At 35.6% G+C, this 22,911-nt stretch overlaps 1 protein-coding gene across 6 annotated transcripts; it reads left to right on the forward strand.

Moving 5' to 3' along the window:
- Nucleotides 1–3,948: 3,948 nt before the first annotated feature.
- Nucleotides 3,949–22,859, forward strand: gsdmeb (gasdermin Eb). Of its 6 annotated transcripts, none has more exons than XM_087285302.1 (10): nt 3,949–4,068; nt 7,079–7,320; nt 9,590–9,782; nt 10,233–10,401; nt 10,495–10,621; nt 10,854–10,970; nt 13,275–13,402; nt 16,810–16,981; nt 17,476–17,549; nt 20,747–22,859. In XM_087285302.1, the coding sequence occupies exons 2-10, from the start codon at nt 7,113–7,115 to the stop codon at nt 20,975–20,977; spliced, it is 1,419 nt and encodes a 472-aa protein (XP_087141428.1). In that variant the 5' UTR covers nt 3,949–4,068; nt 7,079–7,112; the 3' UTR covers nt 20,978–22,859.
- Nucleotides 22,860–22,911: the final 52 nt, after the last annotated feature.

A 22,911-nucleotide genomic window follows, 5' to 3' on the forward strand; every position in this document is an offset into this window, starting at 1 on the left:
TATTTGTTGTTTTCTTCTATTATGGAAGTTAACGGTTACAGGTTTTCAGCTTTCTTCAAAATATATATATATATTTTTTGTGTGTTCAACAGAAGAAAGAAACTCATACTCAAGTTTTGGAATCACTTGAGGGTGAGTAAATAGAAACTATTTTAATAAATGACAAATACATGTTAAATGGCGTATTGTCGCCACCTATTGGTGTGAGGATGTAATTGCTACAAGCAACTATAGAAGGTCAAATTGCTTTCAATGGTTTCTGATTTCAAACATTTGTTTATATCCAAACTGTCATATCCCAGTAGTTCTGTCATAATTTAATTGTTTGTTCAATGTTGTTCACAAAAATAATAATGAAAGTTAAAAAAAGAGCTAAAAAGACTCTTTATCACAGCGTTAATTCCAACCAACCATATTTCTGGATTTTGCAATATCAGCACTCAGCTTTATGAGCCGAACTAGCACTATGCGTACTGCTCATTTAGTAAATGTAATGTGCTTGGAATTTGTGCTTGAATGTAACTCATTTAAGTGCATAGATTCAGCAGTGAGCAAAGAAACACACATCTGAAACAGTGAGCAGCTATTTTGGGAATCAAACCTGCAACCTTTAGGCTATAAATAGGCTCACATGGAATCTGTGCCTACAGAATCCTGCAGATTTAGTAAATCATTCAGTCTATTTATGTAAATGTGCTATATGTGTGCGTGTGTGTACTTATGCAAATGTTTAGATGATTTGTGTATAATACAGTTTTAAAGTATTATTTTCTGTCTTTTAGATATAATATGTAAAACTCCACTAGTTTTCTATAACAAATAAGTGGTTCTGGTTGTATATTAATGGTTCTAACCTACAAAATGCTCCCCATGTTTGGTCAAACATCATCACAAAGACCAAACGTGGTCAACTGCAGGTCAGTCAGGACTAAATGTTGGTGGGAACATTAATATGTGAAGAACACAAGATTCCTGTAAAGACTTCAGTGACGGATGTCAAACTGCAAAGGTTTCTGTTCCAGAGTTGAGTTCCAACACACCAATGCTTCAACACACTAACTTGTAGGTTTCAAACAAGCCTGGAGGACACAATTAGTTTGCTCAGGTGTGTTTAATTAGGGTCAAAGCTAAACTCTTCAGGGTTGCCCTCTTGGAACTGAGTTTTCCATCCCTGCTGTAGACTTTGGCGACTGTAAACCTGCACAAGACAAATTTAAACCTGCACTTCCATCACAATGGAAACATCCTTCTCAAGGCCATGGACATCTTTAAGACTGCAGCCCTGAATCTTTTTCCATTTGGTCAGAGATCTGATCCCATGATCCTGCATGGTTTCTTTCAAGGTTTCTCAGTTTGTTTTCAATTGATGTTTTAGTTTTTAACTTGGCTTGAATTAATTTCCTTTTTTTGCCGACCCAAACATGCTGGTTGCTTGAACAATTCCGTTCTATAGCACGAGAAGCAGGTGTGTAAGAAGAATCTCTTTCATGTTTTGCATGTCTGTACCAGCGTGAGATGCTGGTTTGCTTATGGACCAGCATATGTTATCCTATACAGTAGGTGCTGGTATTATCTCAGTAAAAACATTCATTTTCTTTTCAGCTAAGTCCCATTATTAATTTGGGGTTGCCACAGTGAAATGAAACACCACTTATCGAGGATATGTTTTACGCAGCGGATGCCCTTCCAGTAGCAACCCATCACTGGGAAACACCCCTACACTCCCATTTACACACATACACTAAGGGCAATTTAGCCTATACCCAATTCTACACCACATGTCTTTAAACTGGGGTGGAAACCAAAACACCTTCAGGGAAACCCACGAGAATAGGGGAGAACATGCAAGCCCACACATAAAAGCCAGCTGACCCAGCCGGGGCTCAAGCCATTGACCTTCTTGCTGTGAGGTGATTGTGCTACCCACTGCGCCACTGTGACGCCCCTACAACAACAAAAAAAATCACATAAATGTATGTTCATATTTAAATAAGGATCAATAATTTAGTCATTTGAATATGTTTATTAAACATATCATAAGGCAGGTTACAATTATTTTGGCACAGCAAAATCCTTTGTGTTAAATAAACACTGTTCAGTGTTCATGTGGTCTCAAAACATAAAGAGAAACTGTAAGTAACTGAAGCAGTTTTGCAACAAGCAGAATTAATGAAAGAAGCAGAGAAAAGACAAGCATAAAACCCAAATAACCGACTCACTAAAACATATTCAAGATCTCACCCGAGGATATATAAATAGCTCCAAAAACATCCCAAATGTTTAAGTATGTTTAAAGTTACTATTACAATAAGAAGTGTTCTAAACAATAGAATGATTGTGCTTCAGTTACCTGCATGTAGAGTCTAGATTTATCTCTAATTGAAAATCCCTTCTATTTGGCAAAAAGTTGGCTTGAAAGTTTCTTAAATATACCCCATCCTGATTTTTTGGAATGTGTTCATTCATTCATTTTCCTTTAGCGTAGTCTCTGATTTATCAGTGGTCACCACCACGTTATGAACTGCCAATCCCAAGCATATGTGTTTTGCAGCGGATGCCCTTCCAGCCTCAACACTGTACTTGGAAACACCCACACACTCTCACATTCACACACACACTCATACACTGTGGTTAAATTTAGTATATTCAATTGACCTGTAGCGCACGTCTTTGAACTGTGGGGGAAACCGGAGCACACGGAGGGAATGTGTTGCAATCATCAAAATAAAAACTGTTGATATTAACAAAAATTATGTATTTGATGACTAAAAACCTTGGAAATGTGTTCTTTGTATTTTGTTAAATAATTAAAGCTTAAAAAGAATAAACAAATCACATATTTTTGATTAAATTACAAAAAACTACAAAAATGTGGTTCTTTTCAAAATTTGGGTTGTACAATGCAACTATGTTTTAATATGAAATATAGAAATACTCAAGCAAACTCATTAATGGCATACAAACAACTGGTCCATTCACATCCAAGCATGCAAAATCATGTTGGGGAACCATTTAGCTTGAGAACAACATGACTCTCTGCTAGTCCCTTTGACCAACACAATAGCAGTACTCACCAGTCTACATCAGCATATGATTTGTGCAAAGCAGCACACGAAATATTCTCAAATTGTGATTCAAGTGTTCTTCAATAGTTTGATAGCAACAAGAGTAATTTACACTCCCCAACACAACTGTTGAGTTTGTCCATTTGATCCAGCTTTGAGGTAATACAAATATTCAACAAAAATGACTAAATAACAACATTTCAAAACCTTCAACTAAAATGAATGGATGCAATGTTATTTTTTTGCGATGTCTGTCCAGAAAATTTATTTGACCTTTGAATTAATAAACAATTACAGTATAAGCTTAATGGATGGACATGAACTTGCATATATAGATCTATAAAAAGATCTATATACTATAGGCTTTTTACCCAGAGGAATATTTGTAGTGCACATTTGGCAAGTGTACTTGTCGCTCTCAGAGGGTTGTAAACAGTTGGTCATGCCAGCTTTTAAACACTGATAATTGATTTATCATTTGGGGTCAGCATATATGTGTGCCTTTTGGCTTTCATGATAAGGACATTATCTTCAGTATCAACCATTCACTTCAAATTAATTGCTCTACTATATAAGAATAAGGGTTTCATTAAAATGGGCTTTAAACTGACTGAGAGAACATTCTATCTCTTTCTTTAAGTGTGCTTGCATGAGAAGCAGAAGTGTCTGTGGTTTTTTGTGTGTGTGTGCATCGGAGGTCTGAAGGTCAACATCTGGTTTCGGTCTTGCAGACAGCTCCCACACTGGAAAGCCCCCGCTATATATACATTTCTTCTTTATTCTGTTTGTATGACATGCCCATATTAAGAGTGTCTTCCTTCTTCTGTATAACTTTTAAAGGTCAGCCCACTATGTATATATGTCCCTGCTCATCCTTATCATCAGACTTGCAGAATAAACCATTCTAACTACAGTTTGGTCTCTTCTCATGTCTCCGGGTCGACCTGCTGAACTTTGCTGAATCTGGTGCCTAATTTAGGGGAATCTTACACTGACCATTTTGGTAAGACATTTAATTTTGAGTAGGTTCATCTGATTCCATCATTGAAAAATGACAGTATATCCAACAGTATAAATAATGTCTACTTCTGAAGTTCTTTCCTATTTGATGCTTGACTCTTCTACTTTCACCTTTATTTATTTATTTATTTAGGTGTAGCAGTCTGGGCTGAACACCAGATTATATGAAAAGAGTATTCCTTTATTTACAAAAAACCTATGACTATTTCTCAAATAGTTTAACACATTAGATCACACAGTGCAAAATTTTACCCTTACTTAATGACAATCAATTCACCACTAACATGTTTTAACTGCAAGAGCCCACCACAAATGTGAGTTAAAGCAGGGGTTCCCAAACTTTTCAGCCCTGTGACCCCCAAAATAACAATGTCAGTGACTCAGGACCCCCATTTTTCAAGGTGGTTATACTGTAAATGTTGCACACACAAATATAGGCATATATAAGCATGAACATTTTGACAACACAAAAGTGCAGCAGCAATTTAATTTTTATAGTCATTAATTAATTAAATGTAATATTAATGTTTAAAAAAACAAAGACTGGTGGCTTTTTATTTGTATGTCGTTGTTGTTTCTTTACGTAACTATTAACTATCTTCTGTGGGTTATGAATAAAATATGATAATTCTAACAGTTTAATCAATTTATTTGAGTTTGGAAATCCCCAAGTGACCCCTCGTGCCTCTTCATTGTCTTGTGACCCCCACTTTGGGAACTACTGACTTAATGTACTTCTAATTGTCCTCTGCAGTCGTCTTCCATTCCCCATTTCATTAAATGTATACAAAAAAACAAATACAACCAACAATAGGAGCACATTAAAAAAAAAACAAGTCGACTTCCTGTTGATCCTTGTTGGTGTGTGATTCACATTACAGCTAGCTTATTGCAAAAATGCTTGTTCTTTTTAAAATTATTGCATCAAAGTATTTACAGTTGGTAGCCTTTATATAATTATCAAGGGAAATGAATGCTTTTAAGTAGCTACATCTATTCAGGACACCTATACAGGACAAATTTATTTGACCTAATTGCTTCTCATAACCTGGTATACTTTCGTATGTAATGTGACCACTTTTCTGTTGTTATGCAACAAACAAAACAGTTAAAGGTTAACATCACAGACTAATAAAGTGTGGCTTGTGAAATTGTAGGACATTTGACAATAATTGGATGTTAAATCAAAATGGTCATTTTTACCAGTTTACTTTTTTAAACTTAAAGAAAACAACTATGCAAAAAATTTAATGTTAACATTTGCAAAGTAGAAGGATGCTTCCACAGCAATTGAAGAATACCCTATCAATGAAAACACATACATGTATTATGTATAATGATAATTTAAAAAAAAGAATTTGGAACACGCAATTTATTAAGTTTCTTCCATGAATTCTTCTCTAAAGTCATTTAAGTGTTGCTGCGTGCTGCGTCACTTGTACACAGCTTGAAAGATGTAAACAACTTCAATGACAACTCATGCATTCTCTAATGTAAAAGAGAAGGAAAAAACTTGACTGACAATCTGCGTAGCGAATGAAATTATCGTTGCCTGTCAGTAAGCCAATGAAACGTTTTGGGGCGGAGCTAAACAGACACAACATAGAAGTAGCCGCGCTTCGACGATGTCTTGCTGCCTGGGCTTTTGTTTATAAGTGTGTCTACAGTCAAACAACCACGAGAGAAGACCACGGTAAGCACGAGGTCTGTGTTTGCAAGTTTTCAACAAGTTGTTTTAGTTACTTTAACAGAAATTTAGCGCAATTTGGTCAATTCTGACAAAACAAACAATTTCGGTAGAATTTTATTCACGGTCCTCTCTCACGTTACCTTTGTACCTATTTGTCCATACAACGTCAGCATAACACTAAATTATGTACGAGGTAACGTTACTAGTTAGTAATTACTAAACTAGAATAACGTAGACACCGTAATATTGTTGTTGCTATGCATACAGTGTCCTCGTTAACATTTTTTTGAATGCATCACAACACAATTCATAAGACCCTGTTTTGTTGCTTATTTCTCTGTGTGTGTGTGTTACTACTACTGTTACTGATGTAAATCTAACATAATCTGTAGAACCAATATTTATTTTTAATCTCATTTTCAATAAATGATTCAGTTATTCACTCATAAAACTTCATGTTTCATTGCTAAATGGGTTGTTTTTGAAGAATTATGCAGTGGCATATTTTGATTGCTGGACCTATTGGTTAAATAATGTAATTGCTGCCTACAATTTTAATTTAATTTGAGCATCAAGTTAAATGCATATGATTGTAATTGTAATCTTTAGGATAAATAATACTGGTTTTGTCTAAACTATAAACTGTTATCCCGGTAACTTTATAACTAACTCAAAAGATTAAGACTGAATCTCTCTGCGATTGTTACAAATTTAGGATTTATGAAGGATTTTAGGAAGTAATTATCTGTGGGTCACTTGTGTTCCAAACCGTGGGTTATAATATATATTTTACTATATATATATATATATATATATATATATATATATATATATATATATATATATATATATATATATATATAAATTTTACACATAACAAATATATATATTTCTCTTTTTTTCTTTGCCAAACCTCAAACAGGCCATTTATAATCTACAGTGACCAGCGTTCTATATTTATATATATGGCCATTTAGTGGCCATAATTTAATGCATTTATTTAAGGTGTCTTTGTTGCAGTGAAATCTTACTATAATATTACTAAAAAAAATAACATGGTTATTGTAAATAAACCATGGTTACCAGAAATCAACCATGACTAACCATAGATTAGCAATGGTATTTGTAGTGAAAAATGTGGTTCTATAACAATTGGTTATCATTGCACCAAAAACTATAGTGATGTATTTGCATAATAAAACCTTGTATAATTTTCATAACAGATGCACTAAGGACTAAGAAATATTCCTCAGAAATCATGCTTTGAATGAAAATGCACTTAATGCATGTTTTTTTTTCCCAGCTGATCCTCAAAAGTCTTCTTGTCAGCATTGAAGATGTTTGCAAAAGCCACTAAGAACCTGCTCTCTGAGATAGACTCTGAAGGTTTCCTGATCCCAGTGTTGTGCCTGAATGACTCAGATGGTCTTAGTCCTCAGGCGCTGGTCATCAAGCGTAACCGATACTGGTTTTGGCAGCAACCCAAATACAAGCCAACAGACTTCAAACTGAGTGATGTTCTAGTTGGAGATCCCATAAATCCAGGTATAGTACATTACAATCATTCTTTACTGAAATCTATAATCCATGACTTTCAAAGACATACCACTATAAAACGTGTGTGTGTGTGTGCGTGTATGTGTGTGTGTATATATTTATATATATATATATATATATATATATATATATATATATATATATATTAGCGCTGTCAAATTTAGTGCGTTAACGCATGCGATTAATTTGAAATAATTAACGCGTTAAAAAAATTAACGCAATTAACGCAGTTGCAGGTCTTTTTTATTTCCTGTTGTGGTGGACGTGTGTGTAACATGCAAGAAATGTGGATAAGTCCCAGGAAGCACTTTTTGAAGGCAAGTTTCAGTATAAAACAATTAGTTGCATCAGGTTATCCAGAGTTTTATGCAATTTCGGGTGTTTCATTTTTAACTTTCGACTTCTGTTGTAAGTCGATACCGCATGGCGAACAGGAAGAAAATCCTCCGCATTTCATGACTCGGTGTTGCTTTAAGGTAATAAAATCGGTGCTTAGGCTACACGGTAGAATTTTAATAAGAGTATTATCTTAATCATATTAAAATCGGAGTATTGGTGTCTTATGTGAATCTACTCATAAAGTCTCTGGTGAAGTCACAAGCTGTCAAAGACAGGGCATTACTCTGCCTTTCAGCATGAGCCCTCCAAGTTTCTTCATTAAATGCAACGAAAGCGTTTGCTTTGCGTTGTTGTGTCAGAATCCTTGTGAAATACAGTAATACTTTAAAACGCTTAGTTTAAGCAAATTCGATGAACGTGATCATGCATGTTGAATCTGAGGAGAGTCGCTCCAGTATGGAAGGCCGTTGGGGCGCGTTGTGTGTGCGTCTGTGTGTGTGTCTGTGTCAGGTCCGTTGAGGGATGTCAGGGGTGACGTAAGCGACGTATCTGAGTAGGAGCATGTGTGCGCAAGACGTACCTGAAGGACGGTGAGGGTGAGTTGCGCGCGACATAGGCTACCTGAACAGCTAGGAGGGATGCGAGGGAGAGGGGTGTGCAATGTATTTAACGACCGGTTTACGAGAAATTATCATTCATTTGCGGGCATTTGCGAGTCTCTGTGCACTTGCGGGATACTCCTAGTTTTAGCAACTGGATGAATGTAAAGGAGGATTAGGCAAAATTGTTTCTACTCTATAACTAATGTTTTCAACTCACAGCAATAAAACTACAATGAGTGCAACAGTTTGTATTCTATAGTTTTTTATTATAATTTTTCATTTTCCATATCTGCAATTCCTGTATTTTGGCATTTTTTTGCAGTCCACTTAGAATCCAACATGGAAATCAATGTTTTCTTTATTGGCATTGATTGTTTTGAAATTTAAATGTCATTAACATGCCTGTATTTTAATTTCTTTAATAAATATGGCTGTCAAGCCAGGATCTTGATGGTTTATTGTGGGTATGTTGTTTACATGAAGAAATCTGTGTTACAAGTTAAACAAAAATTCTATTAAACAATTATATTTTGAATTTTAATTCTAATAAACAATTATATTTAGAATTTAAATAGTTTTTGCCTTGCGTTTACATTAATTTTACATTTGAATAGCCAAAATTACAAGTTTCAGTATTTTAAATGCGTTTAATCGCGATAAAATTTTTTTAAAAAGGTGCGATTAATTAGTACATTTTTTTAATCGATTGACAGCACTAGTGTATATATATATATATATATATATATATATATATATATATATATGTGTGTGTGTGTGTGTGTGTGTGTGTGTGTGTGTGTGTGTGTGTGTGTGTGTGTGTGTGTGTGTGTGTGTATATATATATATGTGTGTGTGTATATATATATTAGGGATGTAATGGTATCAGAATTTCACGGTGCAGTAATACCTCGGTATGAATGGCACGGTACGGTATTTATTGAGTAATTTACTGGAAAAACAAAACGAATGAAAAGACTCGAAAAAAAGTGTATGACGCACACACACACACACACACATCTATATGTGTGTGTGTCTAATGTATGTACATGTATGTATGTATTTGTAATTACACTTGTAATGATTAAGTTTATGTTTAGTATATTTATGCGCATTAAGTATTTTAGTCAATAAACTAGCTGACTAAATGCCATTTAAAGCCTAATATTATGAAATAGAGATTTGAAACATACTTTAAAATGACATTAGGAAGTGTCATAATTTAAAAATTCATTTAAAAGAAATATGTATATTAAAGCCCTTAATATGATAAATATGATAATATTAATATGATGATAAATTTACATTTTTGTCCACAGTTGTGGTTGAAACTGAATTTTTGACCTATAAAGGCAAAGTTATGGATACTAAAAGTGGAAGTGCTGTAGCAGAACTTGGGCCAGGGACCATTAATATAGGTGGCTCCGGATCCAGCAAACTGCAGTCATCATTTGGAAACTTAAAGAAACAGGAGCTGGATTTGCAGAAGCTCTTACATGATTCCAAATCCAGGTGGGTGACTAGCATGAGCATGAGGGCATGAAAATTTTACATCCTTAGACAGATAAGGGTGTTTACTGTTATAAATAAAATATTTATTTATTTTTAATTAAACTAAATACTAATATCATATTTCTGAGCAGCAAATCAGCTTATTAAAATGACTTTTGAAGGCATGTGATACTAAAAACTATGAGTAGTAGTAAGTAGAAAAGTTATCTTTCAGTTTTTGTCATATGGCCCAAAATATTACTTTACTACTAACATGTCATTGCCATTTTTAAGACTTAATCAGCCTGATAACACCAGCTGCTGCATGTAACTTTAACTTTTTTAATTTTAAGCCATTAATGCAGGTAAAAACAACAAAAAAAAAAGTCATGTGATACACTTTTTTGAAAAAGATTGGAGAGTAAAGCCACGTCACACTTGAATAACTGCTGTGATCGTGATTTTTGGTAGAGTTCTAGACATGCAGCACTCTCTGATCCAGCAGACACGGAACGCAAAGACGGAGGTGTTGGCGGTAGTGAAGGAACGAATCATTACCACTCAGCCCTGCACCATCACTGAGGAGGTTCAGGAAGGTGGTTCCTGCACTGGAATGTTTGGGTTCAATAAGACAATAAAGGTTGGCCTTTTTTTTTAACAAACTCTTGGGCGTATTATTCATTCAATGACATCCAAGTGGAAACTTAGTCTGATGTCTTGTATTTCTCCACAGGTTTCATCTAATGATAAAGGAAAGCCTTCAATTGCGTACGACACTGATGTGTCTATCGACATCCCCCCCAAAACCACCCTTGCTTACAGCGTGATTGAATTAGACATTGCTCACACAGGACACTATGGTATAGATGTTTTGCTAAAGCAAAATATTTTACATTTTTTTGAAAAACATTTAGATCCAATTTAGACAACCAAATAGTTTTGGTTGAGCTGCCAGATTAGATTTGAGAAAAGTAAATGGGACAGAATCTGAGTTAACTAAATTTAGCACAGAATCAAAGTTTGTTGTGCAAAAGTAAAACCTTTCATAAAATAAAATATCATGTGAAGGGTAACTGTTTTCTGTTTTGCCAGAACTGTGTCTGCTGCCAGCAGTCAAAGGTGGATTTGAAATTGATGGCCCAGTCAAGGTGAAACAAGCAGTCACAGTTAGTGCTGCACCAGGGAATCCAACCCACAACATGCAGAAAGGTAACAACACATGAATGTATAAATGTTTTCAATGACATTTTTTTTTACTTAGTTAAGTTATTTAAAGGCCTAATGTACGATTTTAATACAATTTAAAACAAAACAAGATCAAAATAAATCACTTTTGGACAACTTTCCAAAGCAAACCACCGTCAGTACTTTGTAATTGCAATGCATAGGCAGATGTGCACTGAGGATCTGATGATTTCCACATTATTTTTTCCTTTCAGTCAGATGTCAATGAATAAAACATAAACAGACACACAAAATAGTTCCTTTTACAGTAAAATTTGAAAATGTTATTAGAACTGTTTTTAAAACTGGAGCCTGCTTGCTTTAACCAAGTTACTATATAAATCTATTTGTAAATATGACTTAATTTAGAAACAGAAAATCCGCATATTAAATAGGGTATATTTAAGGTGGTAAAAAATTGCATGTATAACAATTTAGATATTAGATAAAGATACAACCAGAAGGTTATTGCAGAATAATTGCCTGACTCGAAGCAGTTAAAAACAGAGATGGGACAGACAAGCAAATATAAATGTGGATGCAAGTACTGTATATGGACGTGAATGAAGGCCTATTCACTGACAGCCATTTTAAGTTTGAAATTCTCAGATGAGCCTGTTATTCAGTAGTTGTTATCTCAAAATAACATACCTCACTACTCTCATAACTGTCTAGTGTTGGGCAGTGATATTGCATCAAAAAGTGACTCTACAAGCTTATAGTTAGTACTACTATAAATTACTACATTATGTAGTGTAATTCATTAATGAAGAGTTGTAAATATACAGTTGAAGTTCTGAATTATTACCCCCCTGAATTATTAGCTCACATGTTGATTTTTTCCCCCAATTTCTGTTTAATGGTGGGAAGATTTTTTCACCACATTTCTAATGATAGTATTTAGTATTTTTAATAACTCATTTATAATAACTGATTTATTTTATCTTTGCCATGGTGAGAGCAAATAATATTTTACTAGATATTTTTCAAGATACTTCTATACAGCGTAAAGTGACATTTAAAGGCTTAATTAGGTTAACTAGGCAGGTTAGGTTAATTAGGCTAGTTATTGTATACTGATGGTTTGTTCTGTTGACTATTGAAAAAAAATTAGCTTAAAGGGGCTAACATTGCCCTTAAAATGGTGTTTAAAAAATAACTGTTTTTATTCTAGCCGAAATAAAATAAAACAAACAAGACTTTCTCCAGAAGTAAAAATATTATCAGACATACTGTGAAAATTTCCTTGGCCTGTTAAACAATTTGGGAAATATTTAAAAAAGAAAAAAATAATAATAATCAAAGGGGGGGCTAATAATTCTGACTTCAACTGTATATACAATAAAATGCTTATTCCTAGATATTTCCCGTTACTATAAATGACTACAGTATTTTAAATGTGAAACACCTGGTTTTATTCGATTTTCAGTTTTTGCTGTTTTGCTGAACAATTTTGCCTCATGTTTTATAGATCACCAAGATATGATTGACTTGGATTTAACTTGGTTTGATTTAAAACGGAAAATTGCTTGTATGTAGCTTAGCTACTTTTGCCAAATACCTTTTAGCTTAGCTTACATTTCCCTGAGATTAGCTTTTAGTGTAGTAGCTTGCCTAACACTGCGACTGCCCAATCAGTATTCTAGACAGCCGTTTAATAAACTTTATATTTATGCAGTAGTATGAAAAACAATTTTCCCCTTATTGATTATTATTATTTCTTTTTTTTTTTTGCATGTCTGTCACACTTTAATGTTTCAGATCACCAAACAAATTTAAATATTAGTCAAAGAGAACACAAGTAAACCCATCATGCAGTTTATGTGGATTAGTAAATGTGGATTAGTAAATGTCAAGTAAACGCATCCATTGTGTCACCATTGTATATCTTACAAGTCTTAATTAGGTCTTGTTGAAGGCTTGGTCATGTCAGTGGGACCCTTGAAGCTCAATGGATGACAAATAAAGAGAATGAATTGTTGTTGTGTAAGCTGTGTTTTTGGCACCTTGAGAAATGGCAGAGCAACACGAAGCATTTACAAGTCCTTTCTAAGAACTTGTAGTACAAATGTAAAGAAATGCATATATTTTGAAAGTGAAACACAAGCAAAAAAAATTGTATTAATTTACCAGTACTTGATGTAATGAAGTATATTCATAATGATAAGGAGTGATTATGAATAATAATAATAAATAAATGCATATAGAAAATACAACAGTGTTATAATTTTTCATTAAATTCAAAAATTTAATGAAAAAATCCCCCCCACCCCCTTTCTTTCTTCTCAGAACTTGTAGGACTCGAAGGCCAGTTTAAAGTTCTGTCTAAACTGCCGTCTAGCACACGCTTCTCGTTATTCCAGCAGATCTCTCTACTCCTGCAGAACAGCGCAGTCATTAGCATTTTGGGGAGCACAGTGAGTGAATCTTTCATCAGATTTTGAAGTCCATATTAAATATATTGATTCCCACATGAAACATTTTTTTTTTTTTTTTTTTTATCCTATTCCAGGGGTGTCCAAACTTGTTTCTAGAAAGCCACTGTCTGCAGAGTTTAGCTCTATCCCTAAATAAACATGCCCGAACCAGATAATAAAGGCTTTCAGAGTCACTAGAAACCTCTGTGTAAGTGTTTGTAGGACAGTGGCCTTCCAGGAATGGACACCTATTTGAAAGTCCTTTTATTTTTTTGCCCTGAGGTGAACAATTAATAAAAGTTCCTCATCAATTTTAATCGATCTAAAAGTTATAAAGAAATGTTTTAGTCATCATATTCAGCTTCAGTTGGAAATCTGTTCCAATACTAAAGAAATGTCACTAACTTCCAGTTCATAAATCATTATGAGCAAGAATTATTTTACAATATACTTGGGTTGGACAATGAAACCGAAACAGCTGGTTTTAAACACAATATTTAGTCTATTTGGGCTCCTTTCACAGACAAGATAGCATCAATTTGTTTTAGGAATGGCAGATACAAGTCCTGCACAGTGGCCAGAGGGATTTTAAGCCATTCTTCTTGCAGATTAATCGTCAGGTCACTACGTGATGCTGGTGGAGAAAAATGTTTCCTGACTCGCTCCTAAAATACCCAAAAGTGTCTCTATAAAATTTAGATCTGGTGAGTATGCAGGCCATGGGAGATGTTTAACTTCCCTTTCATGTTCATTAAACCACTCTCCCCAGTTGTGTGTATTGGTGCATTATCATCCTGATACACGGCACTGCCTTTAGAATGTAATGTTTGAACCATTGGGTGCACATGGTCCTCCAGAATGGTTCGGTAGTCCTTGGCAGAGACGTGCCCATATAGCACAAGTATTGGGCCTAAAGAATGTCATGATATTGCAGACCAAAGCATCACTGACTCACTCATCTGCTTCACTCTGGGCACACCGTAACTCTCCCGGATGTGGGAAAGATAGTAAAGGTGGACTCATCGGAGAACAATACATGTTCCACATTGTTGCTGGCAGCATTGAAACCGATGTTTGGCATTGGCATGAGTGACCAAATGTGTGCCTATAGGAGCCCAAGCATTTATATTAACCCTGTGGAGTTCCCAACAAACGTTTTGGTGGAAACGGTAGAGCTGAGATGCACATTTAATTCTGCAGTTGGGCAGCTGTGGTTTTACATATTTTGGATACAATTTAGTGTTAGCACACGGACATTCCTTTCAGACAGTTTATGCTAATTAAACCTTCACACTGTTCTTACTGCTGAATGTGCAATCAATTTGCAGGCTGACCTTCTTGCTGTGAGGAGACAGCACTACCTACTGCACCACTGCTTCACTATATATAATTATTATTATTATTATTACGCATACAAAACTGTCTATATTTAAAACCTTTCCTATAATATATACTGCTCTCTCACAGGACATCACTAGTCTCTCACAGACATAACTAGCCTATTATAGAACATCACTATGCTGTCACAGACATTACTAGTCCCTCATAGGACATCATTAAATTCTCACAGATATCACTAATTTCTCTTAAACATTGAGATACTATTTGCTAAGAGCAGTTTACTCTATTCAACGCTGAGCTGATGGATCAATTCCATCTGCAGTGTTGAACTGGTTGACCAGTGAGATTCCGCTCATCATCTGGCCCTCCAGTGCATTTGTTTTTTAGCAGAGAACCAGCATTTTTGTGGACTAGAACGAGTAAAATTGAAAATATTCTAGAAATTACACATGTGGAATGGCTAAATCTGAAACCCCTTTGGCCTTCATCTGGACAATCTACTGTTAGGGAGATTTAATAACTTTAAGAATGGCTCACCGTCTTTCACAGTAGAAAGTTAAGTTGTCAGATAAATAGGGTTTGTCAAATAAAAGTCAGTATCTGATCAACACCAGTATCTGGGATGTATTAACAGTAGTTCTGATTTTGATCAATCCTCGTTATCAGATATTTACTCTGCTTCAGAACATTTGTAACTTTGGAAATGCTGAAATGAAAAAAATTGCTCCTGGTAAAATATAAAATAAGGAGGAAAATGACTTTTTAGCATGAGAAGGTTCTATCTGCATTTGCCCTATATATATATTTTTTTTTTTTACCCTAATTTGCAAATTTAGGAGAATTTTGATCATTTACATTTAGGAGTACATTTAGGCTCTCTGTCACGTGAATGTATGAAAAAGAACCGTTACACACATATTGCTATATGGAATGCGAAAACTTTGAAGCTCAATATCTCAAACTCATTTAAAATGCAGATAGAACCTAATTCCAAGGCAAAAAATTATAGGAGCTTTTAAAATTTTGATCTCCACTGAATATTGCAGAAATAGCAAGTCAGAATTTTTAAGCAGCAATTGCTCTAGAATTCTCTTTTTAAAACTCCTTTATAAATATGGCAGTATTTTTTAAATGGCTTTTATGTAAAATGCTTTGTATTAGGGCTGTGCAATTAATCAAATCGCAATTTGAAACATTACGAGTAGCTAAACGCAAGAGGCTGCGATATCAATATATGTTATGTAATTTCCTCCACCAAGAACCAATGCAAGACTGCTATCTGTGTGTGACAGTCTTACTAGCCAATTGAGTAGGTACACTTTTGATCTGCCGAATCAGAATTGAGCAACAAAACTATGCAGAATGCCCACAATAAAAACAACAAACATACATATAAACCAACAAACAAACAGGAAAGCACGGACAAGTGGGATGATGGCGTCTGCTGCTTCAAAAGCAATTCATTACTAATTATTTTCAACGAAAAACAGCATGACGGTAATATGGGAATATTTCAGTCCCAGACACCAAACAAAAACAAGTAATTTTCCAAGAGCTGTCGCAGAACTGTTGCCAGCATGAGGAAATACAACAACCAGCACCTAAAAAAGCACCACAGGTGGCTATATGAGTGTGACTGAGCTAAAGCTTTACTAAAAAATTTAATCGCAAATCAAATTGAAATCACAATATCTGTCCAAATAAATAAATAAATGAAATGATAAAATTTACTGTAGTTTATGAGTGTGTGTGTGGATGTTTACCAGTGATGGGTTGCGGCTGGAAGGGCATCCGCTGCGTAAAACATTTGCTGGATAAGTTGGCGGTTCATTCCGCTGTGGTGACCCCAGATTAATAAAGGGATTTAGCCAAAAAGAAAATGAATAAATAAATCCCCAAATCGCACAGCACTATTTTGTAACATTGCATTAAACTGATCAATATTGGCAGCAAACACAATTTTTGCATAATCAAAGAACACAATTTGTTTAACTTCTTAATGTTTGTGTATAGTGAAAAATAAATGCGACTTTGGTCATGTTTGGACTTGTTTGTTTCTCTCACAGCTAGAGGACCTGTGTGGAGGGACACAGCCTGATCCCAGTACATTAGCCGAGGTGCCTGAACTGAAGGTTACACTGGAGCTCATACAGAAAAGTGCTGGTAAAAAACCCTCTGGACAACATCAGAAGCCGAACACACTTACTGCCGCACACCTGCTCATCAGTGCTCTAGACGGTGAGTTCAGTTAAATCAGAAGCTCTCGCACATTTTATGCATGTCCCTCTTATTAAACACTTTGACGGTGAGAAGTGTAAATAGTTGCATATTATGCCTACACTATACATATTAACGCACTAAATTGCCATTTAAATAAACATATAGAACATTACCTTAGACTGGAAGCAAGCATGGAACAACATGTAGAGTTCACTTTGCTGGCCACAAATGGTCAAATCACAACAAATGTCTGCATTGATGAGAGAATCCTTTATAATGTGCAGAGCTGTGGAGTGTGAGGACTGGAATTGAGAAACACAGATTAGTGACATTGAGGCCATATTATCAGCACATGAAGATAAGCAATAGTTTAACATTTTACTGAACCTTCATGTATGCATTGTTCATTGTCAGCAGCAAGGCCAGAATCAGTCTTTAATATGAGTGTTGTTTGTTGTCACACACCTGCAGTCTTTTGACCTTTGTTCTCATAACATCATGTGTTCATGTAGAGATGAGTAAGCCAGCACTCTTCCTGCTCAAATCCTGCTGCAGTTACACAACCCTGCAAGCTCTGCTCCATCTTGTAAGTATTGAAGTAATACTGTAAGTACAGTACTAACATTTTAGGTCAGAAACAAGAAGCATTCCCACTTAATATTCAGTTATGATGTCAGTTTGTGTTAAAACAAATTGGTTCTGGTTTTTCCTGTGGTTTGAATCAAAAAGGCTTGTGGTTAACAGATTTATACTTAATGTGATTTTTGAAGAAAGTAAAAGGATGCTAAATAAGAATTAACAACATCTGGATGCAAGTTCACATGCTTTACAAGTATCAAATTAATGTTAATATTTGGTAACTGAGGTTTTAACACTGTGTCCAGATCCTGAAGCGCAAGTGTTTCAAAACTGAAGCATCAGCCAGGTCACGTGACTGAAGCGATTTAAAGCTGCCATCATTTAATAAGTGTTTCGAGACCTGTTGAATCAGTTTTTTTCTGACCCTGTCAGTCAAACGCAATCTCATGTGGCGTAGTGGACCGTGCATGTGCACAGAGTAACTGTGCTGCAAATAGCTCGAGTTCGAATTCCGATTTGTACAAATACTCTGAAATGATGACTCGGTGCATTTTAATATTGTTATGACCAAAACAAGACATATATTTATTCAGAACGTGTTTATTTGGATGGCAGACCAATATTAAAACAAACCGCATCTCAAGAACAGAACACTTGAAAACTAATAGGTAATGGCTGGCGATCAACGAGATTAGCCAAGCACAGGCAGGGCGGAGTTGCAGCAGTCATGATGACTGATGACAGTCATGATAACTGATGACATCACATGATTATTTATTTATTGCAGCAACAAAAGATTTACAGTACAAATAAAAACGAATACAAACTATAGTCTCTACAAACTATAGTTTACTTTTAAACAATAAGGAAATTAAATTTAAGTAGCCTATATAACAAATGCAAGAGAAATGAGAGTAAAACAAGAGGACGCATAATAGGAAAATTAATATCCGGGCCTATAATAAGTCTATTAAACACAACAATAGGCACACATTTTAGGAGTTGAAACATCAGTCTTTAGGCTACTAGATGCTGAATGGTATGTCAGTACTGTTCCAGTTTGAATATGCTACAAAGGCGTTTACATACATATTGGGGTGTCAGGATCAATGATGATAATAATTTTATTACAAGTCTGTGAGACTTATTTGAGTTAATATTTAGGTTATATATTTACTAAAATATATCATTTAAATCATTTTTGGAGCTGAATACAGCAGTCTGTATAAAAAAGGCTGAATAAACCTACAGTATGCACTATGCAAACAATCTAGTCATTATGAACAAATTATTTAACAAAAGATGATACTGCAGTAAAATATTTGTAGTCTTTTAATAGGCATGATGTGTACAAGATAGAGATGGTATAAAAAGTTAGTTGTTTGTTTTGAAATTTGTGACACTGAATTTGTCCAATAATAAACCTGAAACACATGTGGTTGTTGTCATGCGGTGAACTTGGCCAATGGTGTAATGTCGGTGTCGTCATCGCAGCTCCTGCAGTGGATCTTCAGATGCTGCACCGGCTCAGTTTGCCATCTGATCTCAGAGCAGTGTTGTGGTACTTTGATGCGACATGTGACAGTGACGTGGTGTCTACACAGCATCAATCCGGACAAAATTTCTAACCGGCATGCACCTTGGATTGGTCTGAACAGCACTGCATTAAGTCGAACACACCTAAAGTCTATAACTGCATCACGCTGGATTCGAACCCATTATCAGTAAATGACTTGAAACCTCAATTCAACATAAGGATGGCTGACGAGAAACTGAGGTTTTGACAATGTGTCAAGATCCCTAAGCGCAAGTGTTTTGAAACACTGCACCGAAGCATGATCTGTAACGGCCAGGTCATGCGACTACAGTGATTGAAAAAATCATTCATTTAAGAAGCTTTTCGAGACCTGGCAAATCTGGGATTGACTGACAGGGTCGGAAAACAATCTTTATCTTCTGTAACCTAGTGGACTGTGCGTGCGCACAGAGTAACTGTGCCAGCAGCAATTTGAACTTGGGCCATTTGCAGCACAAAGACATATTTATTTAAAGTGTTCAGTGGATGTTAGACCAATGTTAACAAAACACTTTACACGAACAGAGCATTTAAAAACTAATATTTATAACAACATTACTCTGGATTCGAACCCATGACCTCAGTATGCTAGTCTGGAACTCACCTTTTCACTAAATCACTTGAAAACTCAACTTTACAATGTTGGGTTTAATACCCATGACCTCAGTATGCTAGTCTGGAACTCACCTTTTCACTAAATCACTTGAAAACTCAACTTTACAATGTTGGGTTTAATACCCTAATTTGCATAACTGTTTCTTTGCTGAAGCGGTTCCAGAGCAATACATAAAAAATGACCACTGGGTGTCACTGTAGAGACAGGTTTCGAAGCTTCTACACATTTGCTTCGACTGTTTCAGTGTTTCATGAAGCCTCGCTTTGCCCACCACTACTCTACAATGTGGGGTTTAATATCTCAATGTGTTCAACTATTTCTTTGCTGAAGCCGTTCCAGAGCAATACATAAACAGTCTAAGCAAATGTGTACAAGCACTCTACAGTAAAACTTAGAAGTCATTTTTGTGTTTCATGAAGTAACATATTTTTGTCCACAAATATAGGTCTCATGTCATGTTAACTGCAGGCCTTAATAAAAACATCATTGTAAAACTTTAAAGGGATAGCTCATCAGAAAAAAAGAAAATGTCATGCTAAACACCATGGGTCTCAAACTGCATTCCTTGAGGGCCGCAGCTCTGCATAGTTTTGCTCCAACTCTAATTAAACACAGCTGATGCAAATAATCACGTTTTCCAAGACTCTTTTAAACAACTTAATTATTTGGATCAGCTGTGTTTGATCAGGGTTGGAGCAAAACTGTGGCCCTCAAGGAAGCGAGTTTGAGACTCGTGCAATACTCACTCTTTTGAAGACTTGTGCGCTATACTCACTCGGTTTGAAGAAAGCTGAAAACTTGTAACCATTGACTTCTGTCATTTTTGCTTGTCCTTCTATGAAGGTCAGTGGTTACAGATTTCTTCAAAATTTCTTGGTTTATTAAAATTTTATTTTTGTGTGAACTATCCCTTAAGCAACGTCCTGAAGGAGATTAACATGGCTTCAACATATTAATGTTTACCAGCTTGTAGAAGCACAAACTGAGCTGTGATGTGTTTATTGTTCTGCAGGTGCAGAATATGGCTTTAAATGAGAAATCCTCTCTGAAAGACGCTGCTCTGGATGTTTTAGCCGATGAGGTGGTTTTCAAAAACATTACATCACTCTTTAATTCCTGCAACGTGATGCTGCTCAAGGATGACAATTCACTTATTACAAAAATCAGCAACCCAGAAGATCGTCTTCCCCTCATGTTGTGCATTGCAGTCAAGGGTTTGGCTTCTCTTGCACCCCATGTTTGATAATCTGTTGTAACTTATGAAGACCAAAGGCCCCAAGAAGTTTCTCACTGCAGCCTGCAGTGGACATCCATCCCCACCAACATCCAAGTGTAAGCCACTGCTGCCTCACTGTAGACTACAGCATGATGACAAACTAGAACAAGTCCAATATGTAATGGACATGTATTTGTGATGGGTTGTAGCTAGAAATAAGAATTATTTGTATTTATAAAATTACCCATTACAATGTGTGCTGTTATGCTTACACCTACCCCAAAGTTAAATTCAACCCTAACAGTTAAGCATGCGCATTACAATGCCCAATGTGACACTTGGATGAGTGCAGGGTTGCATGTCTACTGCTTGCTGCAGCGAGACCTACTTGAAGGTCCCCAAAGCCTGCAGGTGGACAATCTACAAACTGGGAAAGAAACAATAACAATCAAGCCCTACATTGCCTTAAAGCCCGAGTAATACTTTTGCCTTGCGACGCATCGTGCACCTCCGCTGACTGCTCATGCGCCTCACGAAACAGACGAGGCTTTTATACTTGACGCGTTTGCCGTTGTGATATTTTTTTAAATGACAGGGGGCAGTCAAAAGAAACCCACTGTAAAATCAGACAGATCACCATAAAAGTAGGAAGTTTCTGGAACTACGTCATATTATTATCATCATTCCAGATTTTTTAAGCACTTCTTTAATAAAGTATTTGAATGATTGATTTATAAATATTTCACCATTTAAGATTTTTTTTTTAAATCGAACTGATGCATCACATGCTTTGGTTTATATCTCAGACAGTTTTGCCTATTAAAGTTTATTAAAATATTACTGACAATTTTTATCCAAGAATTATTGGTCATTTGATTATCCATATGATTACACATGGACGGATCATAAAGATATGTGTACAGGCGAACCTGTTTCAGACAAAATCTCTTTAAAATTATTCATTATTCAACTCAAATGAAATGCGGAACTTTGCTCAACTCTCAAAAAAATGTCATGCGCTTCACCAGCCGAAATCTTGTCAAGCGCACTCAAAGCAAACCTCTGCAAACACAGCGACATCACATTCACCATGTGCAGCCAAAGTAAAACTGACTTCCGGGTCCAAGCGCTCCATCAAACTATGGAGACTCAACAAATAGTAATAATAAATGTTTACAAAGCAATGTAATGCTTTTGAAAATCACAATACAAATAATGTCATACCTTATAGCCTATGGCCAGTAAGTGATTGACTTTTTTTATAAATTGTTGTCTAACAAAGTATTGGTTGTCTATGATGCAGCAAGTGCAGAGACGGTTTTGTACACCAGAAATTTATATAAAATTCACTTTAATGTGTGATATTAACGTTTGGTCATAAACGAAAATTCTCTAGTAGCGTCTTGGACCCGGAAACAGAATTTCATACGTCAACGACAGATCATGACTTAACATGACTTAACAAGCGGATACCCATGGCGCAGCCTTCGTGCGGTCGCAAAAAAAAGGTAACTATATGTCGTTGATTGGTCAGCTTGGTACCTCTAACCTGTGTGGGCGGGAAGTTTTAGCTACTTGTACATTTTAGACAGTGTTCAGAAAAGACAAAACACCTGAGAAGAAACTCAACAAAGAGGAACACAACCTGCTGCCAGCTAACGTTTTGAAAGTGTTATTGCAGAACACAAACAGCGCGCAGAAGTAGAAATTCACAGAAACGCGCAAGGCTTGCACAGTCGGACACGTCGACCCCTCAAATCAGAATTATAAACAAGGTTTTAGTCATTCCTAACATCACCACTGAAATTAAACTGCCTTTAAATAGTGCTGATTGTTGTATATATTTAAGTTTTTCAAACCTTTTAATATATTGTATTGTTAAACATTGCACAATAAATTGTTGACTTTATATGTGGGCTGTTTTCGTAAACCTTCAAAGACTAAACTCTTAAACCACATAA

This window comes from Danio rerio, chromosome 16 (assembly GCF_052040795.2).
Source record: "Danio rerio strain M-AB ecotype USA chromosome 16, GRCz13ab, whole genome shotgun sequence".
NCBI lineage: Eukaryota > Metazoa > Chordata > Actinopteri > Cypriniformes > Danionidae > Danio > Danio rerio.

Bases quoted from the DNA above. Each gene is read 5' to 3' on its own strand.
- gsdmeb (XM_087285302.1), top strand. From the start codon at position 7,113: ATGTTTGCAAAAGCCACTAAGAACCTGCTCTCTGAGATAGACTCTGAA. The intron at 9,783-10,232 runs GTGGGTGACTAG...GATTTTTGGTAG, and splicing joins TTACATGATTCCAAATCCAG to AGTTCTAGACATGCAGCACT. The intron at 17,550-20,746 runs GTAAGTATTGAA...ATTGTTCTGCAG, and splicing joins TGCAAGCTCTGCTCCATCTT to GTGCAGAATATGGCTTTAAA.